The following is a 26,013-nucleotide window of genomic DNA, read 5'->3' as shown; positions in this document are numbered from 1 at the left end:
CCGAGCTGTACTGAAGCATTATAACAGTCAATCACTGGATATTCGGCTACATTACTCCATAAGGCTCTTGACATGGCCAAAACAGCTAAATTGGCCATTTTGCAAAATGCTGTTGTAATCACCTTTTTATTTGCCTGATCCATGAAGCAAACGAAGCAATCTTTTAGCTATAAATCATGCTTTTTTGTTGTTCAAAATGACCTGCAATTAATTCCAAAACAATAAAACATTGAAATTTCTCTTAAAAGTTGAAAACTAAGGTACTGTTTTCATCTTTATTTTCCCATCTTGAACAAGTGTAAGAGATTTGATTTTTTTTTTTTAATCAGAAAGGACCAACTTTCTGCTCTGAGGCCAGTCTGCAAATAATCTGGCCCAGATTACGGAACATCTATTAAGACAGTTTATATTGAATGAACCAAAACAATTTCTGCCTCAAGGTTCCTATCTAGTCGACCTCTGAAGACTGAACTGAAAATGTTTTTGTCATCTTTGGTAATCTTTGGTTTCACTAATTTAATAGAGATATTTTAAAACCAAATTTAAAAAATATATAACAACAAAAAATGTTAAGGAAAACTCGAGCCACCAGCCCAGAGTATAAATGTCAGAGTGTTAACATTTTCTGGGAAAATGAAGTATTTTAAGTTCAGATCTAAACTCATGAAGGTAAACAAAGTGGTCCACCGAGGAGAGCAGGGCTGGGGAAGCAGAGGGAAGAATGAAGAGGGCGGGATGGAGGGGATGAGCTTCCCTCCTCAGGTACCCATCAGCCCCCTCGCCCTTCCTGACCCACGTCACAGGGTCAAACCATAGCTTCCAAGACCCGTTACCTACTCAATAGTAAACATTCTAGTGAATGATATACAGTAGCGTCCCCTTATGCACACTTTCTGCTTCCACATTTTTAGTTACCCATGATCAATCATTGCCCAAAAATATTAAATGGAAAATTTCAGAAATAAGCCATACCTGTTTTTAAATGGTGCACCACCATCCTGAGCAGCACAATGAAATCTCATGCAGTCCTGCTCCATCCCACCTGGGACGTGATCATCGCTTTGTCCAGTGTCTCCACACAGCATATGCTCATCTCAGTTATCAAACTGGTTACCAGAAAGAGAAACCACACCTATGTAACTTTTCGTACAGTATGTTGTGATAATAGTTGTTTTATCTTATTATCAGTTATTGTTGTTCCTCTGTTACTGTGACCCACTTATGAGTTGAACTTTATCGTGTGTGTTTAGGGAAAGCACAGCATGGAGAGAGTTTGGTGCTGTCCCTGGTTTTAGACATCCCCTGGGGGTCTTGGAACATATTCCCCAGGGATAAGGGGAGTCGAGTGTATCTATATAAATGATCAACCAGAATCTACCATTTACTTTGTTTTAGGACTAAGTATAAATCTCAAATTTTGGATAAAAAGGGAACTAAAAGCACAGGTGGTCCAGAAAACAGTCCTAAGTAGAGATTATCTCCAATTTATCAAACATAGACTGTGTCCCCTCCCGGTGCCCAATCTGCATTCTAAGAATCATTTTTTTGAATGACTTTGGGACTGAGTGAGAGCTTTAAATACTGAGTAGTGCCATGTGCTATCATTAGAAGATACATTTTAGATTTACTTTTTCAAAATCTTGATCCAAATGTTGTTAAGACATATATTCAATAAATATACATGTATAGATATCTTTCTAAAGAGAAATATATGACCCAGAAATTATGGACTGGTTGAGATATGGGTTTACTGGCAAGGTGAACAAAGGCCCTAATTCTATGGAGACATAGTTATGCAGTTGGTATAGGAGGCTTTCCCAGAAGTATTTCACTTTTCTTGAATTCTATTCTGCAGCTGAATTTCCAAAAGGTTATTATTATTATTAATTTTCCTTTGAAATGATGGCTTCCTTTTAAAAAAATGTGATTTAAGTTTTGGAAAATGAAATCGTCCAAACTGGCCATGTGAGCTGGCCATTGTAAAGTCCGGTCTCCAAAGCTGGCAGCCCATGAAAGTGTCAGTTTTCATGCTTCTGAATAGTGGGCCTCGGGTGGCCCTGGGGCCTCTCAAGAAGAGATCATGAACTTGGACTGCAGTAGGCCTAGAGGACTCCCATGCAAAATGTGTGCCAGGTCAGTGAAGGGGGTCCGTCTACCCACCAGGATACAGAGATTCTCAGCAGAGAAATAGAGCAATTTTAAACGTACTAAGTTCCTTTAGTTGTTACCTGTTCTTTTTGATAATATAGAGACAATAAAATGTTCCCCCACATCATTTGGTCATTGGTTTTCTCAAGTATTTAAAAATGACAGTAGGGCATTGTATCTATGAGTCAATATTTATACAGTGCTTAGAACAGTGTCTGGTAGATAATAAAGGCTTTATACATATTTTACATTAAAGGAAATTATTGTAAATTATTTAAACAATGGTGGATTACACTTTCAAATAGCTAAGGAAATCAAGGATTTGCTGTGCTTTAAGAACATTCTGAATAATTATTGATCTTTTACATGTTTATAAGTTTACTGCAATTTCTTTTTTCTCACTGGAAAGCTGAATTTGTGAGATGGACTGCTGCTCCCTGTGGGGCCCACTTCTGCTGTGAGCTGAAAATGTATAAGTTTCTCTTTACAGAATCTAAATTCAATACTGCACTAGGTATTGTGCTCTGAAAGATGCAAAGCTGGAATTTCCTAACTATTCATGGGGAAATAAGGCAAAAACTCTATCTGACAATTGAAGATAGAAAATAATTAAGGCCGCCGTATAAAGTGCAACTTGAAGGTTGGAAATTACAGATTGCAAGTCTTTTCACGAAATTCTATGTTTCTTCTCTTGTCAAGACGAGAGCTGGCTCACTTCCCCGGTTTTGCAAAGCTGTCTGCGAGCTCTCTGGAGGACAGTGAATAAATACTACTGTCTCTCCCGCACCGTGATAGAAAAGCCAGGTCTGATGGCTACAACCGATGTACGCATCAGTTCTGGGGAGGGGGAGAAGGAGTTCCTGTTCCATCGTAGGTATACATTTAAGCAGAAAATGTCTTAAAATTCTAGGCCAGTGTAGAAGTGTTATTCTTTTTTATTTATTGTGCATCTTTATGTTTTACTGTTATTAAGAGAGAACAGTGATGTAGGTAATCTACAACGGCAGGTATAATGAAAGCAGGAGCACCAGGAATTTGGCTCTGAGCCCCTTTGGCTGATGATATTGCCGCAAGAGATTGTTTTTGTGTGTGCATGTGTTTTTCAAATACCTTCTGAGTAGACTAATCTTATTGAACTAAGTGCATGTACTACTTTCAGCCTAAATGAAGTGGAGGGGAAGAGAGAAAAAAAAGACCTAAAAATAAAATGTTGATGAAGCAATGAGATGTTTCAACTTCTTCAGTGTGAAGCATCTGGTTCTTCCAAGCAGTTCCTAAAAGTGGTTCCTGAAAAGGATTTGCTGCAGGACCAAGCATCGTGCATGCTCTGGTGCGTTAGTGGAACGCTTTCTGGGTGGCCGACTCCAGGTGAGACCCTGGACTGATGAGACTCGAAGGAGACTGCACCTGGCCTCTAGGTGCTCACAGTCTAGTGTGGGGAGAGACACCATGTGAAAAGGGCTGACATATTTGAATTCAGTGGAAACACTAGTAGTAACTAAATAATTCAGCCTGGGTGGCTCTGGGAAGTCCTGACAGAGAAGCTGACCTCCTACCTGGGACTTGAGCAAGGACTGAGCATGGACTAGTCAGTCTGGAGGAATGGGCATCCTAGGCCAGGAGAACAGCATCAGCAGGGGCTCTGACTTGTGAATTTGGGGGAAAGGTCTCCTATACACTCTAAAAATTTGAATTTTATTCACTAGGTACAGTGTCTGGCATATAGGAAGCATTCAAGAAAAAAGTGTGGAATGAAGTATGTTGGTTTCCGAGGGCTACTGTTTTAAAGTAACATGCATCAGGCGACTTAAAATAACAGTTTATTGTCTCACAGCTTTGGGAGCTACCAGCCTGAAATCAAGGTGCTGGCAGGGACATGAGGACACTCTCTTGCCTCTTGCAGCACCTGGTGACCCCAGGCATTCCTTGGCTTAAGGCAACATAAGTCCAGTCTCCGCCTCCATCCTTGAACGATACTTTCCAACCTCGGTGTGAGTGTTTCTGTGTCTCTGCCTTCTCCCCCCATACGGACACCAAACATAGTGGATTAGGAACCACCTGAATCAAGTATGACTTTAATTTAACTTAATTGCATTTTCAAAGGCTCTCTTTCCAAATAAGGTCACGTTCACAGGCACCAGGGATTAGGCCTTGAACAGATTGTTGTGGTGGACACAATTCAACCCACAACAAAACTAATGAGCCACTCCGGGTGTCGGTGCAGGGAAATTTAGGAAGTGTTCTCTAAATGCAGGACAGAGGCTGTGTTAGAGTGGTAGAGGGTTCAGACGCAAAGTCAAAGTCGGGAATCTCAGTTAAGTGGTTCAAAGAGAGAGGCGATGGTAACTTGAGCTGGAGTGGTAACAACAGAGACAGTGAAGGGAGGGGAACATTAGATCCACAAGCTAATCAAAGAAAAGGACTTGGCAACTAATCAGAAATACACGAGATTCAATGATGATTCCCAGGTTTTCTAGCGGAGGCAGTCAGACTTGACGAATGGCAATACCATTAACAGTAACTAGCACAGAATGTAAGAAAAAGATTGTTTTGCAAAGGATATGGATACATCCAGCCTTGGATATGTTGTATTGGAGATACATCCAATACATCTGTGGGGGAAGGGCTGGTATAGGATTGTTCAGTAGTCTTTACAGAGATGGAATTGGTCTGTGTGTGCTGTCTAGTACAGCAGGCACTGGCCACCTGTGGCAATAAGCTCCTGAAATGTGGCCAGTGCACCTGAGGACCTCAATTGTTGGTTTAATTTTAATAAATCTAATTTCCAATAGCCACACTTAGCTAGTGGCTACCTTATTAGACAGCACTGGTCCAGCAGGCACTTGGATACATGTGTTCAGTGTCTGCAGGAGACCCAGAGATGGAGAGAGACAGTGGTCTGTACTGGAAATTGAGGTTTGGGAGTCATTCATGTATAAGCAGTGGCAGAAGCCATGTGAGGGCAAGAGCCCACCCAGGGGGAGGCCAGAGGCTAACAGAAGAGTGAAGGATGAAACCCTGGGGAGCTGCAGCGTGTAAGCGATGCACCACAACGAAGGTGAGCTAACAACACCCGAGAAGGAGAAAGGGAAAGCAGGAGAGAGAGTGGTTCTGCAAAAGGAACAGTAGAAATTCCAAAGAGAGAGCAGTGCACTGTGTTGTAGAAAAAACAGATTTTATTAAATAAACTATGAGAAAGGGCTTTCACAGTTACAACATTCATTTATTTACCAATAGGTGCAACGACCATCTTTTGTTCACCCAGAGTTATTACACTGTGCTCTAATGATGGATTTTTATTTTAATTCTACCACCTCCAACCCTCCAATCCCTCTTCCTGATGTGAAAAACGTTGCAGAGGTTTCTGGAGACAACAGTAAGAAACTTACAAAGACGGGGCTATTCCAGGGAACCCAGAATGCTGTGCCCCTGAAAACGTGGCCCCATAGCAGGAGGACACAGAATTTCTCCCCGTCAACATCCTCAGCAAGATTGTATTACTGTTCTTGAATGCCTCCACCAATAGTGTCACTTTCTACAGATTTCACCTAACCACTCAGCGAAGTGCGTGGAATTGTTTTCCATTTACAAGAGGGGGAACCGATGGTGCATGAGGTTTCATCAGCTTGCCTCAGAGGGTGCAACTGCACGTAGTAGAGCAGAGACAGGAGTCCAAGTTCATGTGTCTTCTTCCATGTTCTTTCCACCTGAACAGCACTTCCTGGACTTAAAACACTTAAAATGTCATCCTGATTTTTTACACACTCAATGTTTTTCTAAAGTAAACTTAAATTACTGTTTAGAAGCCAAATATTCCAACATTGCCTTACTTGGAAAACCAGTATTACTTGCCAGAAATAGAGGATGACTTTTTAAAATAAAAATAAATTATAATGAAAAATAAAACCTCCAGCAATAAAAATGTTATTAAATGCTAGCTAAATGCTGTTGTCCATCAGTGACCTTGAACCTAAGGCCTGCTTTCTTAAAAAAAAAAGGAAGGTTAATAAATGTTGAAAGAGATTCCAGAAACATGCTCGACCTTTGCCTTTTGAGGAGGATGACATGGAAGAGCAGGGTGCTGTCTGTGTCAGGGGTGAAACGTCCTGCTCCCCATTAAAGAATAAATAGTATAAGATCATCTCCTTTTGCCATGTTACATGCGAGCGAAAGGAGGATACTAAGAAGTTATCCTTTCAACATAAAAGAAAACCAGAAGGAGGCTGATGAATTACATATAGTCTCTGAGGCCACTTGATAGTTCATTGAGCATAAATTTCCTAAAAGCTTCTTTCTACATATTCGTGTTGCAGACACAGGCCTTTTTGACATTTCAGTGATTATATTTATGACTTTTAGAAAAACGTGGCTTAACAGCTTCCTTAGCAATAACTCATTCTCCTCTGTAGGAGCTAAAGGGCAAAACAGAATCCATGCCCACAGTTCAGCTCAGAGTCAGAAACGGGGTAACACTGGGGAACTGATGGTCACCATAAATCGAGACAGGCATTGGACCAGACCGTACACTCTGATATTACAGGAGCATCATCATCATCCTCAAGATCTCAGGGATCACTCACCAGGACTCTACCCTCATGGGACCAGTCCAGGTGACTGACAAAGTGGGTGTTTGTTCTTGGAGAGAGCCCTACCCAGGATCTGATCCTGGGGGTGCCACCATCTGGATGACATTGCCAACAAGAACCCTGGAGTCCTGAAATGTACTCCTCCAGGCAAAATATGGGATAACCTGGGCTCTATTAATGCCCACTTTATTGCCACCGATTCCTTAAATCAGGTCTAGGTGTGTATATAATGTGAACCACATTAAGAAAAAATATTTTGAAATAAAACAAGAAGAAAAAAGATCCTTCTGATGGTATTTTTTCTTCACTAGCTGGGTTTTATAGACATATTTTTTTAAGCTTAAGTTTAAGCTAAGAAAAGAAACCTTGCTTTTTATGGCAAGAGGTCTTGAGTAGAAAGACCACTTATAATGGAAAGCATCTTGCACCAAAGTTTTGGTAATCAGAGAGGGAACATGCAGAGTATCTTTGTAAATTTTGACTTTGAAAAGCCAGTGTAATGTAAATATGACTTCCTAGAGTGTAAACAGCAGTGGTTTGAAAATAAAAACTTGTACAAAACAGGCAGCTGTCTAGTTAGAAGAAAATGTGTCTAATGAGCATGTGTGCCTGAGATGCCTCAAATATTTTTAAACTGCACTGTAATTACTAACGATGTACAATTTCCAGGGCTTCTGAAACCATGAGAAAGAGAGTGTTTAGGGTTTTCCCCCAGAAAAAGACAGCTATTTTTTGGTATTTTTTGCATATTTAACGTAATTTAAGAATGTAACAAGATGCAGCCAAGAGGGGGGCCCCCAAAAAGGGATTCGAAATGGGGTCCAAAACTCAAGGTGTCCAGGAAATATTAGAATGTTCTCACCCCTCCCCCGCATAGGTATGGGTTGGGGGAAGGGACACCTGGAGCAGGACCACTGAGAGCTGTTTTGCATAGCAACAGCTTTGCAGCCAACCTCTGGTGTGGTCATTTAACATATCTATAATCTTTAGCTGGTTGCATAGATATGTTAAATAGCTGTGGCCCTGCTCTGAGCCAGGGGGACGGAAGTAACTTTCCCACCAAGACTAACTGGGGGGTAGGTCCCAGAGTTACAGCACCTGTATGGGAGCTTAGAGAAGATTGTGGCCTGGGGCCACACCTGACCAGACCCATGATGGCAGCCCAGTAAAGCTGGAAGGATACAGGAATGCTGGCAAGTGTAGCCAATTGTGGAAGGAGTCGGAAATGGGGCTGCAGAGGAAGATTGGCGTGGGGATTTAAACCCAGATGCGGCAGCCATTGGAGGGAGAACTACGTGGTTTTGGCAGAGTGGGGGCTCCCACGGCCATTGTACAGAGAGGACCACTCGGCTGTGGCAATAGAAAGGAGAGCCATGTGGCTTTGCCAGAGTGGGGACCCCCACAGCTTTAGAAGGGGGAACCACCACCCAGATTTAGCAGAGATCCTGGCGACACACCTGGTGGTGCCGGGAACCGAGGGAGGCCTACCAGCCAAGATGGATTACTGGGAAGAACTGGGGGCTGCCTGAGCCACAGACTTCTGTTTCTTTTCCTGAGATACGGTACCCCAGACTGGGCAAAGGAGGGGGAGGAAGGACTGTGTGTGTCTGTGGGTGTTTTAAGGGACTTTGGGATTTTGATGAAGACATTAGGTCACTACTTTAAGTCTGTATAGCATTAAAGAAACATTTCCTTTTCATGAATCTCTGGCATTGAGAGATGTCTTCCCTATAAGGTGGTGGACATAACAAACCTGGGGGGTCCCTTTCAGTAATAGTATATTGCCTTTGGCCCCCCTTAACCCCCACCATGTTCTGTAACAAGAACACAAAACAGTGATTTTGTGTAAGTTACATACTTGGAAATGTTTTCAATTATTGAAATATTAATGGAGCCACAAGCAAGTGTAATTATATTTATTTGGCTTCATATCTCTGCTGTGTGAAACAACGATTCAAGAAAATCTAAAAACTCAACAAAAATATTGTTTAGTTCAAACGTTTTTCACTACTGTGAGATTCTGTATTCATTGTCTTCACCTTAAACTTAATGAAAACTGACTTCTCCCCCTAAACTTGTACAAACTTTTTTTTCTTTTTTTTAATTTTTTAAATTTAATTGTTGTTCAAGTATAGTTTTCTCCATTTTACCAGCCCACGGATCCCCACCCCAGCCATCCCCGCTTCCCACCCTTGATCCTACCCCCTTTGGTTTTCTATTCTTTGCCATCTGGATTTTGTGTGATTTCAGTGCATTGCCAACAGAGAGTCATTCTCTTTCCCTAAAGGAAAAAAAGAAATGGAAGAAGTCAGAGTCTAGGGTGGCGGTACTTTAATGGGGCTGTGGTAGAAGCCAAAGCAAGGTGCACTAGAAATTGCTTCGTAATCTAGTCAAATGCAAAAACTCTTCCCTTCCTAGACCCCAACTGGACACTCAAGCAGTTAAATGATCCAATAAATGAAGGAATCCTTACTGTAGGAAGTCTGTAACAGCCCAAATCGCAGAATTTTAACACCCAGTGTCTATCCCTGGGTCTTCCTTATAGTCCATCTGTATATTTTTCTGCAAATATCAGTGCTATGTGTGTTTTCTGTTCCATTTCAATCTTTTGAATATATGCAACTTCCCAGTAAGTGACATAGGCCACAAAATTTGCATCCTATTGACAAATTATGTGATCATTTCTCCTTGAAATTCTCCCATTCTGCCTTTGATACTTACATGTTTATCTCTCTTTCTTTGAGTCTTACATATTCATAATTAGCAACTTCTTTTCTAGTTCTTATCTTTGTAATTAACTAGACATGTCCTTTTTTGAAGATTTTTCATCTAATACCTGTGTCTGTCTCTGTCCATCCCTCCATGCGCCCACCCCTTTTACTGCAAAATTTTTAGAGCCTACCTTTACAAGATTACACTATCAATGTGTGTACTTATTCTTGAAAAAAAAAATTTGCTCAAAGAATATCTGTAGGGAAAACAGTGGTCTTGGTAGATAAAAAAAAAAAAGCCTCTCGCTTTTTACTTCCTGGAAGTACTTTATAAGTTATGAAGGTGCATTCCTCTCCTAACAGTTTGAGCATTCCTTTTCTTGACATTTCAAGGGACATCTTATCGTCAAATAAATGATTGAGAGCATTTTTTTTGTGCACCCCCTTAGCAATGTTTCTTGCCAAGGATGCTTAGTGAGTGATATCTCTCCTTATAGCCATGTGGATACCACAGAAGCTGTAGGCAAGGAAGGCCGTTGGACAAACTGCCGTGTGCCATTTCATCACAATCCCCACCTCCATTTATCAAAAGGCCTTCTCAGAATTTAAGGACACTGATGTGGCATCAACGAATTTGATCCTTGACAGAATCTTTTGGAAATGTGTATTTCATTTAGCACGTTTTGCAAGTCCTGTTATTTCTCCTTCTCAAAATAATGTCTGGCAGTGTGGAGACCTTCCATAGACTTTCATGTCACCATTGCCTAGGGGAAAAGGTAAAGAAATATGTAGTATAATGGCTAAGTTTTACATAAATGTATACAAATGTATATAATGTATTAAAATCAGCAATAATATCCGTCAGCATTTTTGTCAAATTGTGTTTTAGCCCAACACATATCACCTAAGTGATGCAGGCTGACTTTACCCTCAAAAAATTATGGAGGTAGAGTTTTGCTTGGAATAGGTATTCAGATATGAAAGTAGGTTCATGCCTCCAAAATATTCTAAACCCATATTTTTTTTCTTTCTGCTTCTGTTTATGTTGCAATGTCATAAAGCCAGGAAGGAGGCCCCAGCTTTTTTCTCTCATCTCAGTACTTGTCTTAGACCCTGTCTACTCCAAGTGTGTATCCAGCGATCAGGCATCAGCATCCTTGTTTCTAAACTCTATCAGAAAAATCAGCAGCTATTGCCAATGTCCACTTAGCTACTGGCCCTCTGACAGAGACACAGGAGAGAAAACCGTGTATAAAGAGAGCAGTAGGTCTTTCTACAATCCCCTGCGCAACTGAAACCTCCTACTTGGTTGGTGGATGTGATCCGTGTTTGGAATGTGAAGCCGTGCTTTATTTTCCTAGTATACAGACATTTACATTCTGGGATTCTTGATAGTTTTATTTGAAACACTTCTGTTTTCATCGATCATACCTAATGGCAATAAATAGCTCCTAGTATCAAAGGGTAAGAAAGACTGTGTGGCAGACATGCATATTTCATTCATAATAGTGTTTATTTCTAAATTAAAATATGTGTGTGTGTATTTGGAGTAAATATATATGTTTTATGTTTATATTTATATAAGTATATACTAAATATATAATATTAAATATGTATAATACAGATATACATAAGGCACATTAAATTTTTATATTTATATAAATATATGTATTATATATTTAGGTAAATTATTGTTGCTTGTCTTAGTCCATTTGGGCTGCTGTAGCAAAATAGCATGGACTGGGTGGCTTATAAGCAACAGAAATTTATTTCTCACAGTCCTGGTTGCTGGGAAGCTCAATGTCAAAACACTGGCAGCTTTGGTGTCTGGAGACACTTGCTTCCTCAGAGTCAGTGGTCTTCTCACTGCATCCTCCCATGGCAGAAGGGACAGGGAGCTCTCTGGGGTCTCTTTCATTAGGACATAATCGCATCAAGGAGGACTGCACCCTCATGACCTAATCAGCTCCCCAAAGCCCCACCTTCTGACACCATCACTGTTGTTACCAAACAGAGAAGACAGAGGCTTGGCTGCCTGTTGCCCCAAAAGTCAAACTTGTGAGGCAGATGTTGGTGCAAAAGGAAAGGGCTTTTACTCGGGTGCTATGCGATCTGGGAGAATGGCGGACTCCTGTCTCAAACCACCTCCTCAGCAACACCAAGACACAAACCAGTATCCAGAGTTTCTGCTCCAAATTAAAGTGCAGTCCTTTGGAGCAGGCAGGTGGCTACTCAGTGGGCATCCAGTTAGCTTAGCTGGTTCCCGATTGCTGTCCATTTCAGGCTCCTTCCTAGAGACCATGAGCCAGGCAGCTGCTAGGGCCTCAAGGTCACATACTCCCAGGCCAGAGAGCATGCAAACCAGGTGGGAAGAGAGAAAGCGAGAGAGAGAGACCCTTCTGGAGGCCATGGGCCATGTGGCTGCTGAGGCCCACTCAGTGCACTGTGCCAGTGCAAGACATTAACCAGCAAGCAAGAGCCAGAGGGCATTTCTTTGTTCCCCTGGGATTATATTTGCTTACACTCAGGACAGACCAGGTGCTTTCTCCTGCTTTGGGTGGGTCCTCTTCCCAACCAATCCCATCTTTCCACAGGCTAGACTGAGAGGCTTCTTTGGTCCAGAACCTTCCCCTGCTACCATTATGACTTCTATAGCACATGTGCCTGCCTTTCCCTGGTCCCACCCCTCACTGGTACTGGAAGGTGAGGAGGAGCGCTTTTCCCTCTACCAATTATCTTGTTAGCCTCGCATGTGTTCAGTGTAAGACCTTTCCCCTGCCACCATCTTGGCCAGGCAGGGAGACTCCCCAGGCCCCAACCAACCATCCACCAGTAACACCATAGGGGTTAGGAGTTCCATAAGAATTTGACTGGGTTATAAACATCCAGGCCATCACATTACTCATCATTCTTTATTAATTTTAATTATCAGATGCTATTTATTCAATGATGACAAATCATATCCTTTCAAAAATTCTCCAAGTTGCTCCAATAAAGGGTTATTGATCTGCTAAAGAGTAAGGAGAAAAGAACAGAACAATCTTGGCGTATACTCTAGTGAATGAGACATCCAGTTCTTCAGGTCGAAATCTCCTGTCTCCGCTGCTTGTCTCCCCACTTCAGTGAGCAGTGTGGAGCAACCAGGAATGACTGCCGAGAGTTCTGCTGCTACGCTCTGGACAGGAGAGCAGAAGAGCTATTGTCATGCTCCTGAGTCCTCCCGAGCACAGAATGCTCCTCATAGATGTGTCAGGCTGCCATTGCTCTCTGAATGTGAATTCCATGACTACTAAGCTATGGTGGTTGACAAAGGAAAGAAAGAAAGGAAAAACAGAAAGCATTCCTGAATGCTCAGCAGTGCTAGGCACTGAGGGTGCGCTCCCACTATCCCCTTAGGGCCAGGAGCATCAAAGAGTGAACATAAGTGAATCCCTGAAAGAGGCGGGCTCCAGGCCTCCACCTCCACTCCCGCCATAAGTATATTTCATCGCTCAGGGCCTATTCAAGCTATACTGGTCCCCTTGGAGCACTGTCAGATGTCTTCTCTTTCAAGATGAATAGAATTTAAGCAGGCAGGAGGGAGATTTCAGACCCTTTGCAGCTGCTAAAATGTCAGAGCTGGAAGTCCAAGATTGCCTTTCCCTCCTGGCCCAAAATAAATTGTCCCTGCCTAACAAAAACTCAACTTCAGAGGCAGTTCTTGGAGTTCACAACTACCGTGGTAGCTTGGATGGCAGTTTTGAAATCCCTAACTTATGTTTTTCCTTAAAATTTTATTATTCATTTGAGCTGATTGCAAAAGGGAAAAGTACATGTTTCTTTTCTAGTGAATAATTTAAAATGCAGTATGTATACTACCTGCCAAAGAAAAATACATGCTGAGCTATAAATTATTTGTTTCTGGACCTGTAAGTATTTTCATTCAATTACATACATTCATGTGTACCTAGTTTGTACCATAAGCCATGTCAGATACTGCCAGGGCACACATAAAAAGGGATTTAATCCTTGTTGAAAGACATTTTTAATGTAATAGAAGGTAGGAATGCTGTGTAACAAATCAGTCCCCGGCTCAGTATTTTAGCACACATACCTGTGTCTCGTCTGGGCATTGGTTGCCCCCAGCTGGGCTTGCATGAGCTTGGCTCTCAGCAGCAGATTGGGGCCAACTCTGCCTGCTCCAGGGCCCTTTCCTCATCCTCATATCAGTGGACTAGCCAGGCATGGTTTTTTTTCATTGTAATAGAAAAGCACCAGAGGGCGAGCCCAACCATACCAATGGCTTTGGGCAAATCACATTCCTTGGAATTCACTGGCCAAAGCAAGCCACGGGGCCAAGCCCAGTATCACTAGACCAAGGAAATATACCCTGCCTGGGAGAAGCTGCAAATCATATGACAAAGGGTGTGGGGGTACAGGGAGGGATGCAAGCTTGATAAAAAGAATACAATCAAGCGCATTAGGGAACGATAAATGTACAAATGCCTGTATAACAAAGAGTGGGGATTCAAAAAGGAAGGAATTAATTATTTCTCGAAGACACCAGGAAGATGTTCTTAGAGAAGGAGGCCTTTGTGCTCAGTTGCAAAAGGTGTTTGTATTTCAAGAGGCAGACAGAGTGGGTAGAGGCAGGCAGTGATGCAAAGAGGCTCCATGAGCAAAGTTGTGGACAGGTGAAGGACATTTGCAGTGTTAGGTTAGAAAGCAGTAAATTAATAGAAAAAATTGTTGGGTTAAAAAAGTATTTGGGTATGAAAACTACAAATAGGCAACCAGTGGAAATTTAGGTGTCAGAATTTTATGTTATATGTTATTACTGGAAGTTCTTTGAAAAAAATGAGTGTTAGAAAATTCCCAAGGTATGAAATGTGGAAAAACATACAAGGATAGAATTTTTAAGTCTTTAGAGCTATAACTGGAACTGGAAATGACTTAGAAATCATCTAGTCCAACTCACTGCGTCACAGATGAAAAAAATCTATATTTTGGAGGGAAAAAAATCTCTTTTTGTCTGTGTGTGTGTGTGTGTGTGAGGTATATAAAATATATAAACATATTTAGAGAGAATGAATGACTTCTTAGATAAATATATCCACCTACAATGTAAAATATATATTTATGGAGAGTACACTCTTTCTCACACATACATAGAGAGGTGGGGGAGATATGAAATGAGCAGACTCCCTATAATAGTTTTCTGAAGAACATAACCCCTCATAAACTTAAAAGCCACTGTGTCCTCATCAAGTGAGCTGTCTGGTTCCAAGGAACAAAATATGACTCGAATTATTCAAATGCAAAGGGAAGGGGTTGTTAAGAAGGAAAAATAAATATTGTCACAGATATCCTGGGCCTGGAAGTACCATCTGAAATGTAGCAAAAGAGGGGGTTCTCCACAGACCCGGGGCCCCACAGTTTGGGATGCAGTTACCAAAAGACGGGGGGCTGGACGCTAGGGACCCCGGTGAGGGCAAAGACAGGAACCTTTTTATCCCCACTGGCCAGACTTCCTTTCTGAAATTCCTTCTCCTCGTTTGTAAATGAAGCATGTTTTTTTGCCTAACCAAAATATAATTAAAAAATTAAATCAGTTGTGTTCATAATCTATGAAGGCTCCTCCCAGAGTAGAAATAATGAAACTTTGAAGTTGTGCCATTTAGACAATCGCCATTCATGCAGGTCAGAGGTCAGCAAACTATGACCCTCAGGCCAAATCCAGCTGGTTCGCTCTCATAAAACAAATTTTATTGCAACTACCACGCCTGTTTTTACATGTTGTTCATGGCAGCTTTATGCACAACTGGCAGGGTTGAGTAATTGCCACAGAGCCGGAGCCCATGTGGCCCGCGATACCCCCAGTATTTCATATCTGGCCCCTTACAGAAAAGTTTGCCTACCTCCCCACCCCCCACACCCCCCCTCACCCCTGATACAGAGGATGAGCCCCTTTCTGGAACTGGTGAAACTTGCATGAGTTCCTGCCTCTGGTGACAGATTCAGCAGGGTCTGCCCAGGATGGGTATCAGTGGAATGAGAGTATCACCAGGCACTTGCCTCCTTCTAGGGCTCCGCTGGGGCCATCATTAACCCTTTGCTCTCTGTCCTTTGCCAGACTCCGACCTGAGCATGCGCACACTGAGCACGCCCAGCCCAGCCTTGATATGTCCACCGAACCTGCCCGGATTTCAGAATGGAAGGGGTTCGTCCACCTCCTCATCCTCCATCACCGGAGAGACTGTGGCCCTGGTCCACTCCCCGCCCCCGACCCGCCTCACCCACCCGCTCATCCGGCTGGCCTCCAAACCCCAGAAGGAGCAGGCCAGCATAGAGCGGCTCCCGGACCACTCCATGGTCCAGATCTTCTCCTTCCTGCCCACCAACCAGCTGTGCCGCTGCGCCCGCGTGTGCCGCCGCTGGTACAACCTGGCCTGGGACCCGCGCCTCTGGAGGACTATCCGCCTGACGGGCGAGACCATCAACGTGGACCGCGCCCTCAAGGTGCTGACCCGCAGGCTGTGCCAGGACACACCCAACGTCTGTCTCATGCTGGAAACCGTAACTGTCAGTGGCTGCCGGCGGCTCACGGACAGAGGGCTTTACACCATTGCCCAGTGCTGCCCAGAACTGAGGCGCCTGGAAGTCTCAGGCTGCTACAATATCTCCAACGAGGCTGTCTTTGACGTGGTGTCCCTCTGCCCCAACCTGGAGCACCTGGATGTGTCAGGTAAAGGGCAACCAGCCTCCAACCAGTGAGGCCTTCCCAAGGCGCCGCCCCAAAGCAGTAGATGACATTACCACTTGGGAGGGGCCACCTCTTGGTAACCATCAAAGACGGAGGGTGGGTGTGAAAGGAGCCGACTTCCAGAGAAACTGTCTCTGTGTGATCAGGACCCTGGAGGCCAGAGGTATCTCTTCCATCAAATGATGTCAACTTCTTAGAAGAATTTAGAGGCATCTTCTTATCTGGCACTTTAAGTTAGCATGACTTTTAAATGTCTTTCCTCCCCGTAACTCTCACAGTCATTTCGGAGTAACCACAGATGATGGGAACTGAGTACCCTATCTGATGTAAATAGGGACCAAGTGTCTCACTCAGGCACGTGGAGTTTAAAACCACCCCTACATCCCTAGGTTTCCGTTCTACAGAGCCCAAGAGCAGCTCTGGGGGTGCTGGGGGCGAGTGTCTCCTTACATCTCACCCCACCCGCCTCCCCTGCGGGTTGATTCTGTATCTTTTCTTCAGCAGAGTTCTCAATTACATAGGCCAAAGGTAAGGCCTATGGAGTGGGGCTTTTAGTTCTTTTAAAAGTTGAGGGAATCCCAGCATGGCTGCTTTGCTCAAAAACCTCTCTCAGGCAGGAAGAATTTAAACCCAGACTCACACTTTGGCGCCAGACGTGGATCCGGCCAGACTCTCAGCCTCCCAGCCTCCCTTTATCTCCTCTGCTGCCCGGTGGGAAGATGAGGGGCTGAGCTGTGTAAGATGCATCAGGGAGTTAAAGAAGTGAGCAGCATGAGCCACAGCAGCAGGGATGGTTGGGGGAGGGTCAAGAAGTAAGAAGCACGGTGATGGGCGAATAAACAGAATTCAGGATTTACAAGCACCTGAGGCCCGGGACACCCTCTGAGAAAACCTGAGGTAAAAGCCAGCTCTCTCAGCTTGCTCTCTCTTTCGCAAGCCGACATCTGAAAATATTTCAGATGACAGTCAATTATTTTGTGCAGATTCTTTCCCTTGCTGGCAAGCAACTCTTTGCTCCCCTCTTCGGCTGGCTTCAGTACAAAACCATAGTAACCATATGTTCAGTTGCGAGCAGCCATTGGCATAAAGAAGCAGGAAACGAAGAGATTTTCTTACATTTTTTCCTCCAAGGAATTCTGGAAAGAGAAAGCACTGTGATGTGGTGGAAACTTATTTCAAAACCTTGTGAACTGGGACAATTCACAGCTTTCTCTAGATGTGTTTCGTCTTGGGTTTAAAAAAAAAAGGCAGGGGATTGGACTCTTTTACATTCTAAGATTCTGGGCATTATGGGCCTCTTTTATAAACACCTCATTTTCTTTTCCTTTCTCTGATGAGGAAATGATTTATTTTTGGAATCCCCATCTTCATTAAAGGGACTCCCCAGGCAACCTTAGTACAGGCTGCACATAATTGTGCCCTGTCGTTTGGAGTCCTGCTGAAATTCAGTGCAAACACTACCTTGGCCACTTGAGAATGGAAATTCCTGGGCTTCTAGCTTGAGCGAGTGGGTCCTGCATGGCCTCTTTGGCTAACCGTTGTGTCAGTCTGGATGCCCCTCCTCTATACCAATCTGACTGATTTGCAGATCCAAATATATAGGGTTTAGCAGAAGTAACGCCTGCTTGAGCATGGTTGGTAGGGTAATAATATGGGTCTCATAATTTATAGTTTTAATTTGAATAATTCACCTAAAATGTTATATGGTGTGCTTCAGTGTGATATTGTTATATTATAGAATTACATGCTGATGATTTTGTAATAAAAGATTTTGTAATTAAAAAAGGCATTATTTGTGCTGGACCCTGTATTTGTATAGGTCCTCACATGTCTCCCAAAACCCTTCCTGTGGTATGTATGCATAAAAATGAAAACAAGAGGACCCTGTAATTCACCAAGAGCACAGAATTTCAGACATGGGGCCGAGGGGGAGGGTTTTCAGGTAGATGGGCTTAAAAGATCCAACAAGCCATAAGGAGGAATGTAACACTTACCCCTGAAAGGTGCCCTCATTTCTGAGGGAATCTGGAAATGGTTATATTGGTACAGGGAGCAGCCAGAGGGCTGCCGCAGGTGATTTCACCTGTGCCTTGTTCTCCTTGGTTTTTCCAGCTGGACTCTGATGCTGGCCACCTTCTCAAAGGCAATAGGCTTGACTGTAGCAACTCATTGCTGGTCTGGATCTTAATTGCCCCCAAGGACGTGAGGCTGCCTCTCCGGTCTCCAGCAGTGCAGACCAGGAAATGCCCACCTTGAAAGCTATCTTTTCAAGCCCGTGAAAATTCCTGTAACTAGCTATAGTGGGTTTTTTTTTTAATTATCACATTTTACCTTTTATAAATGTTTAATCAGAGCTCTCCAGAGAAACATAAGCAACAGTGGATCAAGAGTCGAGAAACTTTGCCCTAGTCTCACTGAGCCTGGGATGTCTCACCTTTAAAAAATAAAGGTTAAACGGGATGACTTTTAAGGTTCTCTCTATGTCTGTAATGTATGAATGCCCAAGCTAGCCACAGATACTACCTGCTGAGCCATGGACCAATGTCTTTTCAATCCAAACTCAACACATCTGTAAGTATTAAAGCTAAAGTTAAAATGTAAAATTATTGATTGAAAATAAACTTGTCGAAATAGTTTCTTTATGAAAACTGAGCTAAACTAGTATTTCATTAAATTTGGAACTAATTTTCAACAACAAAGCATGTATTTCCTTGGCCCATATATGATGCGTGGGTCACCGGCCAGCAGTGATCACGGAACACTGTGGATGGGTCGATGAAAACACGCGAGAAAAAACATGCACAGAGACAGACTAGTTTCTGTGGGGAAGTAGGGACGGAGTGGCCACCCCCTCTAGTGGGGAGCGCGCCGATTTACTGTCCAAACCTGCTTTTATTGGGCTCATTTTGCATAATAATTCAAGTACAGTACTCATTAGGAGGAAGTAAGGAACTATAGAAAACAAGGAACTCTGCCGGTCTATTTTGAGTCGGGGTCAAAGAGCTGTAAGACTTTGAGGAACAAACTAACTTCCTCCTTGGACCCTTCTCATTCATCTGAGAGCATTCTAAACAAAGGAGGTTTCACAGTAATTTACATGTTCTTTCTTAGGCCTGATCACCCGGGGAATCCGCCCTGTTCAGCACAGAGCTGCACCACCCTGTCATTGTTTCAGGCTTAGGTACTAAGCCTGAACTAAGGCACAGGAACTAAGGCAACCAAGAGATAAGGAGATTTTCTTCCAGGCGATGAGAACTCAGGCTATGTCAAAGCCAAGGAGCAAGGGTCCATCACCCCCTTTTGCTGCAACCCCCAAAGTCCTTCTTTTGGGGGGTCTCCCAAGTGATCGTGCCTGTCTTAGATCATTCCCCCCTTGGGGAATCTTACCCGTCTTTGGCTAACCGACCAAGCTTTGGGGTTCAGTTATGAATGAAGCAGCGCTCCTGCCAGGGAGATAAGCTTTTGTCTCCTTGCTGTCTTATGGTTCCAAGGGCGTTCCCTTGGCCTTAGCCTAGGCAGGGGTTACAGCTTCTGATACCAGTCAGGGCAGTTCCCAACATGTATACAGTATCATTTCTGTAGGGCAACAAATTTTGCTTGATATTTAAAATACATATGTATAAAAATAGCAAAACAACTAAGCATTTAGGAACAAAGTTTACCATACATTCTTGAGAAACAAAGTGCCTTCACTGGCATCACAGACGGGCAGCCACTACTGTGGACATACAGAGTCAGTGTCAGCAGGATCAGAGTTCATCTAGAAAAAGAAACTCAAAACAAAGGAAGATTTCAAAGCCAAAGTTGAGAGGTACCGACCACCTTCTACTAAACCAGGGAGCCCACTGGAACTGTGCAGGGAGCCTCTGATGAGTTGCTTTTTTGTTCTCTGGTGCTGCATTGTATCCTTTACTCCTTCCTGAATTCTTTGACTTGGTAGCACGTGGCTTTTGAATCTCGTTTCTCCCAGGACCTGAATTTTACATGAGTTTCCTGGGCAGCCTGCCAGGAGGTGGGAGGAAAGTCCCAGTTAGCGCTATTATGCAGCTGCTTGGAAGCCTTGGATAATACTTGAGCAAGAAAGCACAGAGGTGCCGGAGGTGAGGCACCCAGCTTAAGATCTGCCGGAGGGACTCGGACAGGGCAGAGAGAAAGTGAGCAGTCCGTGCAGTGAAACGAACTATGTATACATATGCATTTGTTTATATAATATATGGACTGTGCATATGAATTCTTTACATACTAGAATATACTGTGTACATTTTACATGGTAATATAGAGTGAGCTGAATTACACAATAAAATATTTCATATGGTATATAAATATGTAATAATTATATGTAGTGTATATATGTATATTTTATACACACACATGTTCTTAGGGGAAGAAGGGTTAAAAACAATGTGTAGAGAGGCATCCAAAGATATCTTCTTGAACTTAATTTCCTTATCTGTAAAATGGATTGTTTTAAAAATCTGGTAAAGAAAACATTTTATAAAAACACTTTATAGACTTCATAATTCCACACACATGAAATGCATTGTAATAAAGTAGACAACTATTTTTCGATATAGATATACATCAGCCTGGGTCGAATTCCTGAGGACATTTAAATGTTGGAAATTGGATTATCCTATCTGATCTTCCTGTGGAAGACTCTATTCACTCCACAGACCACTCATTCATTCATTCTACAGGTATCCAGTGAGCACCAGCTATGACCCAGGTGCGAAGGATATAGCAGTGAACAGCCCAGAGTCCCTTTTATCAGAAGCTGACGTTCCAGAGTGGGGACAGCAAATACGAAAGTGAACAAATAAATATAGAATGCCACAAAGTGATAGAGACTGCTGAAAATGAAAGGGAGTCAGGCAGGGGAGGGTAGAATTGTCCAGCAAACTGACCTGTGCTCGGAGACCAAAGAAAGTGGGGGTGGGTCCCTGCAGACCTGGGGCAGCCCTGTCCAGTGCACGACCCTGAGGCAAGAAGATGTGTGAGGAGTGTGCAAAGTAGCAAGAAGGCCGGTGGGGTCCAAGGAGTGAGGAAAGAGGTGGGTCAGAGTGCCCAGGCTGTGGGTCCTGAGGCCCTCTGAGGCTTTATATTTTACACCGGGAGTGAAATGGGTGCCATCTAAGGGCTGTGAGCAGAGTGACATGATTGCAGTTCTCCTTTCTATAATCTGTCTGGCAGCTGTGAGGAGACCAGACGGTTGGGGTAAGGCAGGGCAGGGAGACTGGCAGAGGGGCTAGAACAATAATCCAGATGACACAATTACTCCTTCTTTACCCAGGAGAGTTGAATTGAATCCCCAGATGGTCACCTTGTTAGACTACTAACCACATGTATTTCCCAGAGAGTTTCCGGAGTACATCCCTGTCCATTTTCTGGTTGTGCATCCTCATTATTTCCCTAAGCTAGAGGCACACCTCCTGTTGATTCCCATGTTATAAGGAAAGTCTTGAGACAGAAAAGTTAAGCCTCTTGCCTGAGGCCATAAAAAATAGACTTGAAACATGTGTGACTCCCAATCAGAGCTCCTTCTGCCAAACCAAGGCCAAGGCCAAGGCTTCTTTTACATATAATACTTCTTTGGACCAGCAAGCTCCCAGGCCATTGCAACAGACCATTGCAGGGGAAAACTAACCTTTATTGAGCTTCCAGAACATGCAAGGACCAAAGCAAGATATTTACACAAATGTCTCATTTCTTCTTCACAGCCACCTTTCAGGGAATGTCATTGTCCCCATTTTAAGACAAAGGAAATACTCAGAAGGCTTGATTTGCCTCATGTGTGACAACTAGTGATAGTCTGGAATTGGAGCCATCATCTTTCTGATTCTAAAGCCTGTGAATCCCCTTAAGCCCCAAAGTAGTTAAAAAAAAATCAATCACCACAGAGAACCCATTCTTGCTCTCCTTCTTTGTAGAGGTTAGGTAAAAAAGGGGTAACATGGGTATTGGGCTTGGGAGGAGGGCAGGAATCTGTCATGCCTCATCCAGGGGTGAGCTCACCACCCCATTCCTGGCGGTTGCCCTGAGCGTGTGTTCTGTCTCTCTGTGTAGGGTGCTCCAAAGTGACCTGCATCAGCTTGACCCGGGAGGCCTCCATTAAACTGTCCCCCTTGCATGGTAAACAGATTTCCATCCGCTACCTGGACATGACCGACTGCTTTGTGCTGGAGGATGAGGGCCTGCACACCATCGCGGCACACTGCACGCAGCTGACCCACCTGTACCTGCGCCGTTGCGTCCGCCTCACCGACGAGGGCCTCCGCTACCTGATGATCTACTGCACGTCCATCAAGGAGCTGAGCGTCAGCGACTGTCGCTTCGTCAGCGACTTTGGCCTGCGGGAGATTGCCAAGCTGGAGTCCCGCCTGCGGTACCTCAGCATCGCGCACTGTGGCCGCGTCACCGACGTGGGCATCCGCTATGTCGCCAAGTACTGCAGCAAGCTGCGCTACCTCAACGCGAGGGGCTGCGAGGGCATAACGGACCACGGCGTGGAGTACCTTGCCAAGAACTGCACCAAACTCAAGTCCCTGGACATCGGCAAGTGCCCTCTGGTCTCTGACACGGGGCTGGAGTGCCTAGCCCTGAACTGCTTCAATCTCAAGCGGCTCAGCCTCAAGTCCTGCGAGAGCATCACGGGCCAAGGCCTGCAGATCGTGGCGGCCAACTGCTTCGATCTGCAGCTGCTCAACGTCCAGGACTGCGAGGTGTCCGTGGAGGCCTTGCGGTTCGTGAAGCGCCACTGCAAGCGCTGCGTCATCGAGCACACCAACCCTGCCTTCTTCTGAAGGGACAGCTCCTACCCGGCGCTGTTTTCAGACAAACATGAACGAAGCGAAATGTGTTTTTCTAAAGCAGCATATGTAAGCACCGACACCCACTCATAACAGCTCTTTCTTCCAGGAAGGTTCTTAGGCATCTGGCTTTTATTTTTTCTAATTGCCCGGGGCAGCAGAGGTCATGGAAAGGAAGGGGCTGGGGTGGGCAGGGTAAAGTTCTGTTACAGTAAACGGTGTTATTGTTTGGGTCATTTGCAAGCAGTTTCTGTTCACACCACAGATGTACCTCAGAAAGCTGATTCCGTGTTGTTGGAGACACCCTGTTCTGTCTCCGTTTCCTCCTGACCACATTTCTGGGGTTCTGTACCCCATCCCTCATTCCCCCATCCCTCTGCCTCCAACAACAGCATCATCAAATCATCAGAATGATAATTCCGCCCATACCTTCCCCTCCTCCTTATGCTCAATTGGCCTAAACCACACGCCTCAATCCTACATCCCAGCAAATTCTTATCAAATTCATGTCACAGCACCTGGTAGATACAAAGTACTTTGAAACCTTCTAAAAGAATCTCTTTCAACAAGCAGCACAGTGGAGGGGAGACCTGCAATCTAGCACTGACGAGCTCTGTGATCTTGGACAAAATACTTGACCACTCTGGGCTCTAGTTTCCAGCACTAAATCAGAGACCATCCAGCCCAAGAGTTTTAGCTTGATGCCCATCTCAGAATTGAGGAAACTGAGATGTTGATAAGCGAAACGAAAGTACCTTGGCATAGAGCACACAGGGCATCTACCACCTCCTCCAAGGGTGCAAATTCTAGGGATGCTTTCAGGAGATTCAAAAGTGCCAACACCAGTGTCCTGCATGTCCTTCACTCCAACCTGAGTATCACTCCCATTCCCGGTTGTTTGTGTGGGTGAGTCTCTTGGGCATCTCCCACTCCGCTACAGCAGCCCACTTAATACCACCATGAAATCCCTAATCCCAGCAAAGCCCATACCCGCCAGTCAAGCTCATCTTTCAAATAGAGAGTTTTCAAATGGAGGAAAATCCCTCATGATTTTTAACTAAGAAGCAAGGCCCCAAAGAGCACAGTCCTGTAAGGGTTTCCTGACTCCTCTCCATGCACACGAGGTCTGCAGCGTGCACATCTGCCCTGCAGCTGACAGGAACAGACACCTCGGTTCGTTGTCATTGCGATCACATTTCTACTTTTCTCATCTATTTATTTTTTTGTGCATCCAGACTTCATCACATAAAGCCTGTTGGGGTTAAGTCATAACGTTTAATTGTGCAGACTGCCACTTTGTGTGCCTTCCCCTGTGGCTGTCTGCATGTTCTCTGTCAGAGAATACAGGGCAGGCTTCCAGGTGTTCAAATCCTGTTCTCTCGGAAATGCCAGACCAATGGAAGAGGGAACACATTGATAGAGCTTAGGCACTGGTTTACCAGCCAGAGCCCTGGAATAGAGCATTCAAGTCATTGCCAAGTATGAATTTTAAAGCTCCTATTTGGATAGCAGTCCATTTGCTAGCCTCATTCACGTGAAATCAGGATGCCAGAAGAAATTCCATTGCATATTTTCATCAAATTGAGTTGCCTTTTTGTCAATAAACACGTGACCTTTCCCAAATTATTCTGTGGCCACGCCCCTCATTCGTCAGTGTTCAAGTCACCCATCCTTTCTTTCTAAAAGCATCCACCATCCAAACCCAGAACCTCTGCATCTGCAAGGCAAGCACATGGAATTCGTTTCAGACCAAGCTTGCACGCTGCTCGACAACTGCACTCCCACTGTAGGCTCCCTGCGTTCCTTTGTCTTCTGTTGGGAAGGAGGTAGAGTGAGGTGGTGTCTGCCCAGGAGATTTCTTTCATGTATCATGTGAAATACAGTCTTCTTCCAGTCAACGTAATCAACAAGTCAGACATGCAATCAGGTCCATGGGGCAGGGGGCAGAGGGAGGGGGTAGGTAAATTGTTTGGCTGGAGATAGTACCTAGTGATAGCCATAGAGCTTAGAATCATGAAAGGGGTTGAAGGTAACATTCCCCTGCTCTGTGATTTGTGACCTTGTCTAAAGCTTTAGAATTTGAGAGTCACAAAGGATTGTTCCTAACCCTTGGCACTGGGGGCTTCCAAGTGAGCAGCTTTCATACTCCCAGGATGAGAAGGGAGGTCCCAAATGGTTCCCTGAGTCAGAGAAAGGGAGTCCTAATGCAAGTATTTTTATCACCACCACCTGACCACAACATCTACACTGTCTTCCAAATAGGAGACAAAGACAACTTTCACACTGATTGCCCAGCACATACCATCTCCCACTTTCCCCCTTTCCCCCAATCTTCCTTTCCATTCTGCTTCCCCTTGGGCTGTGAATCTCCGACAGAGGTTACTGGGGAAATAGCTCAGCAGATTTTTAGAGACCAAACAAAAGGCCTCACTAGGAAATTTATCTGTTTTAAAACATTGCTTCCTTCCTGCCTCTGCTAAATTGAATGCTCATTGTTTTTTTTATCCTAATGTTCAAATCACTGCGTGCTGTATGAATCTAGAAAGCCTTAATTTACTACCACCAAGAAATAAAGCAATATGTTGGTAATTGGGTCAAGCCTCATTTAATATCCTGGCCAGAGAGCTTGGTGTTGAGATGAGACACTGAAAAGTGGGCAAGAAACTTGCCTTATGTTAAAGTCAAGAGCAAGCCGGATCACTGTGTCTGTCGTCCCTATAAAGTTGCATTCTTGGTTTCTCCACTTCCGTTGGCTCAGTGACTTTGGCTGAAAATGAACAAGTAAGTGAAAAGTCTTTATCATCACAGTTTAGTTCAGGTCTTCAATTCTATACTTGCCAGATATATTTTGGAATTCATAGTTTTTCACATTTTAGGAAGCTGTCTGTGGCATACTTTGCAACATGCCTAGTAGAGCCTGGCATGGCACCCCTCATTACATGTGTTAATATTTCTGCATAAGATTATTGAAAACTAAATAGCTTACATCCCTTTAAGTCAGGTTCTGTCACCAAATTAAT

General features: G+C 44.0%; 1 protein-coding gene across 1 annotated transcript in view; it reads left to right on the top strand.

The window, feature by feature from the left end:
• FBXL7 (F-box and leucine rich repeat protein 7) overlaps positions 1-25,586 on the top strand; it is a 336,987-nt gene extending 311,401 nt beyond the window's left edge. Inside the window, exons 3-4 of the mRNA XM_028523311.2 lie at positions 15,558-16,169; positions 22,251-25,586. Coding sequence (XP_028379112.1) covers positions 15,558-16,169; positions 22,251-22,987 — 1,349 coding nt within the window. The 3' untranslated portion in view covers positions 22,988-25,586. The remainder of the gene's footprint in view (positions 1-15,557; positions 16,170-22,250) is intronic.
• The last annotated feature ends 427 nt before the right edge of the window (positions 25,587-26,013 follow it).

Source organism: Phyllostomus discolor, chromosome 3 (assembly GCF_004126475.2).
Source record: "Phyllostomus discolor isolate MPI-MPIP mPhyDis1 chromosome 3, mPhyDis1.pri.v3, whole genome shotgun sequence".
NCBI lineage: Eukaryota > Metazoa > Chordata > Mammalia > Chiroptera > Phyllostomidae > Phyllostomus > Phyllostomus discolor.
Note: the sequence above shows the minus strand (reverse complement) of the source record. Positions and strands in the feature narration are given on the sequence as shown.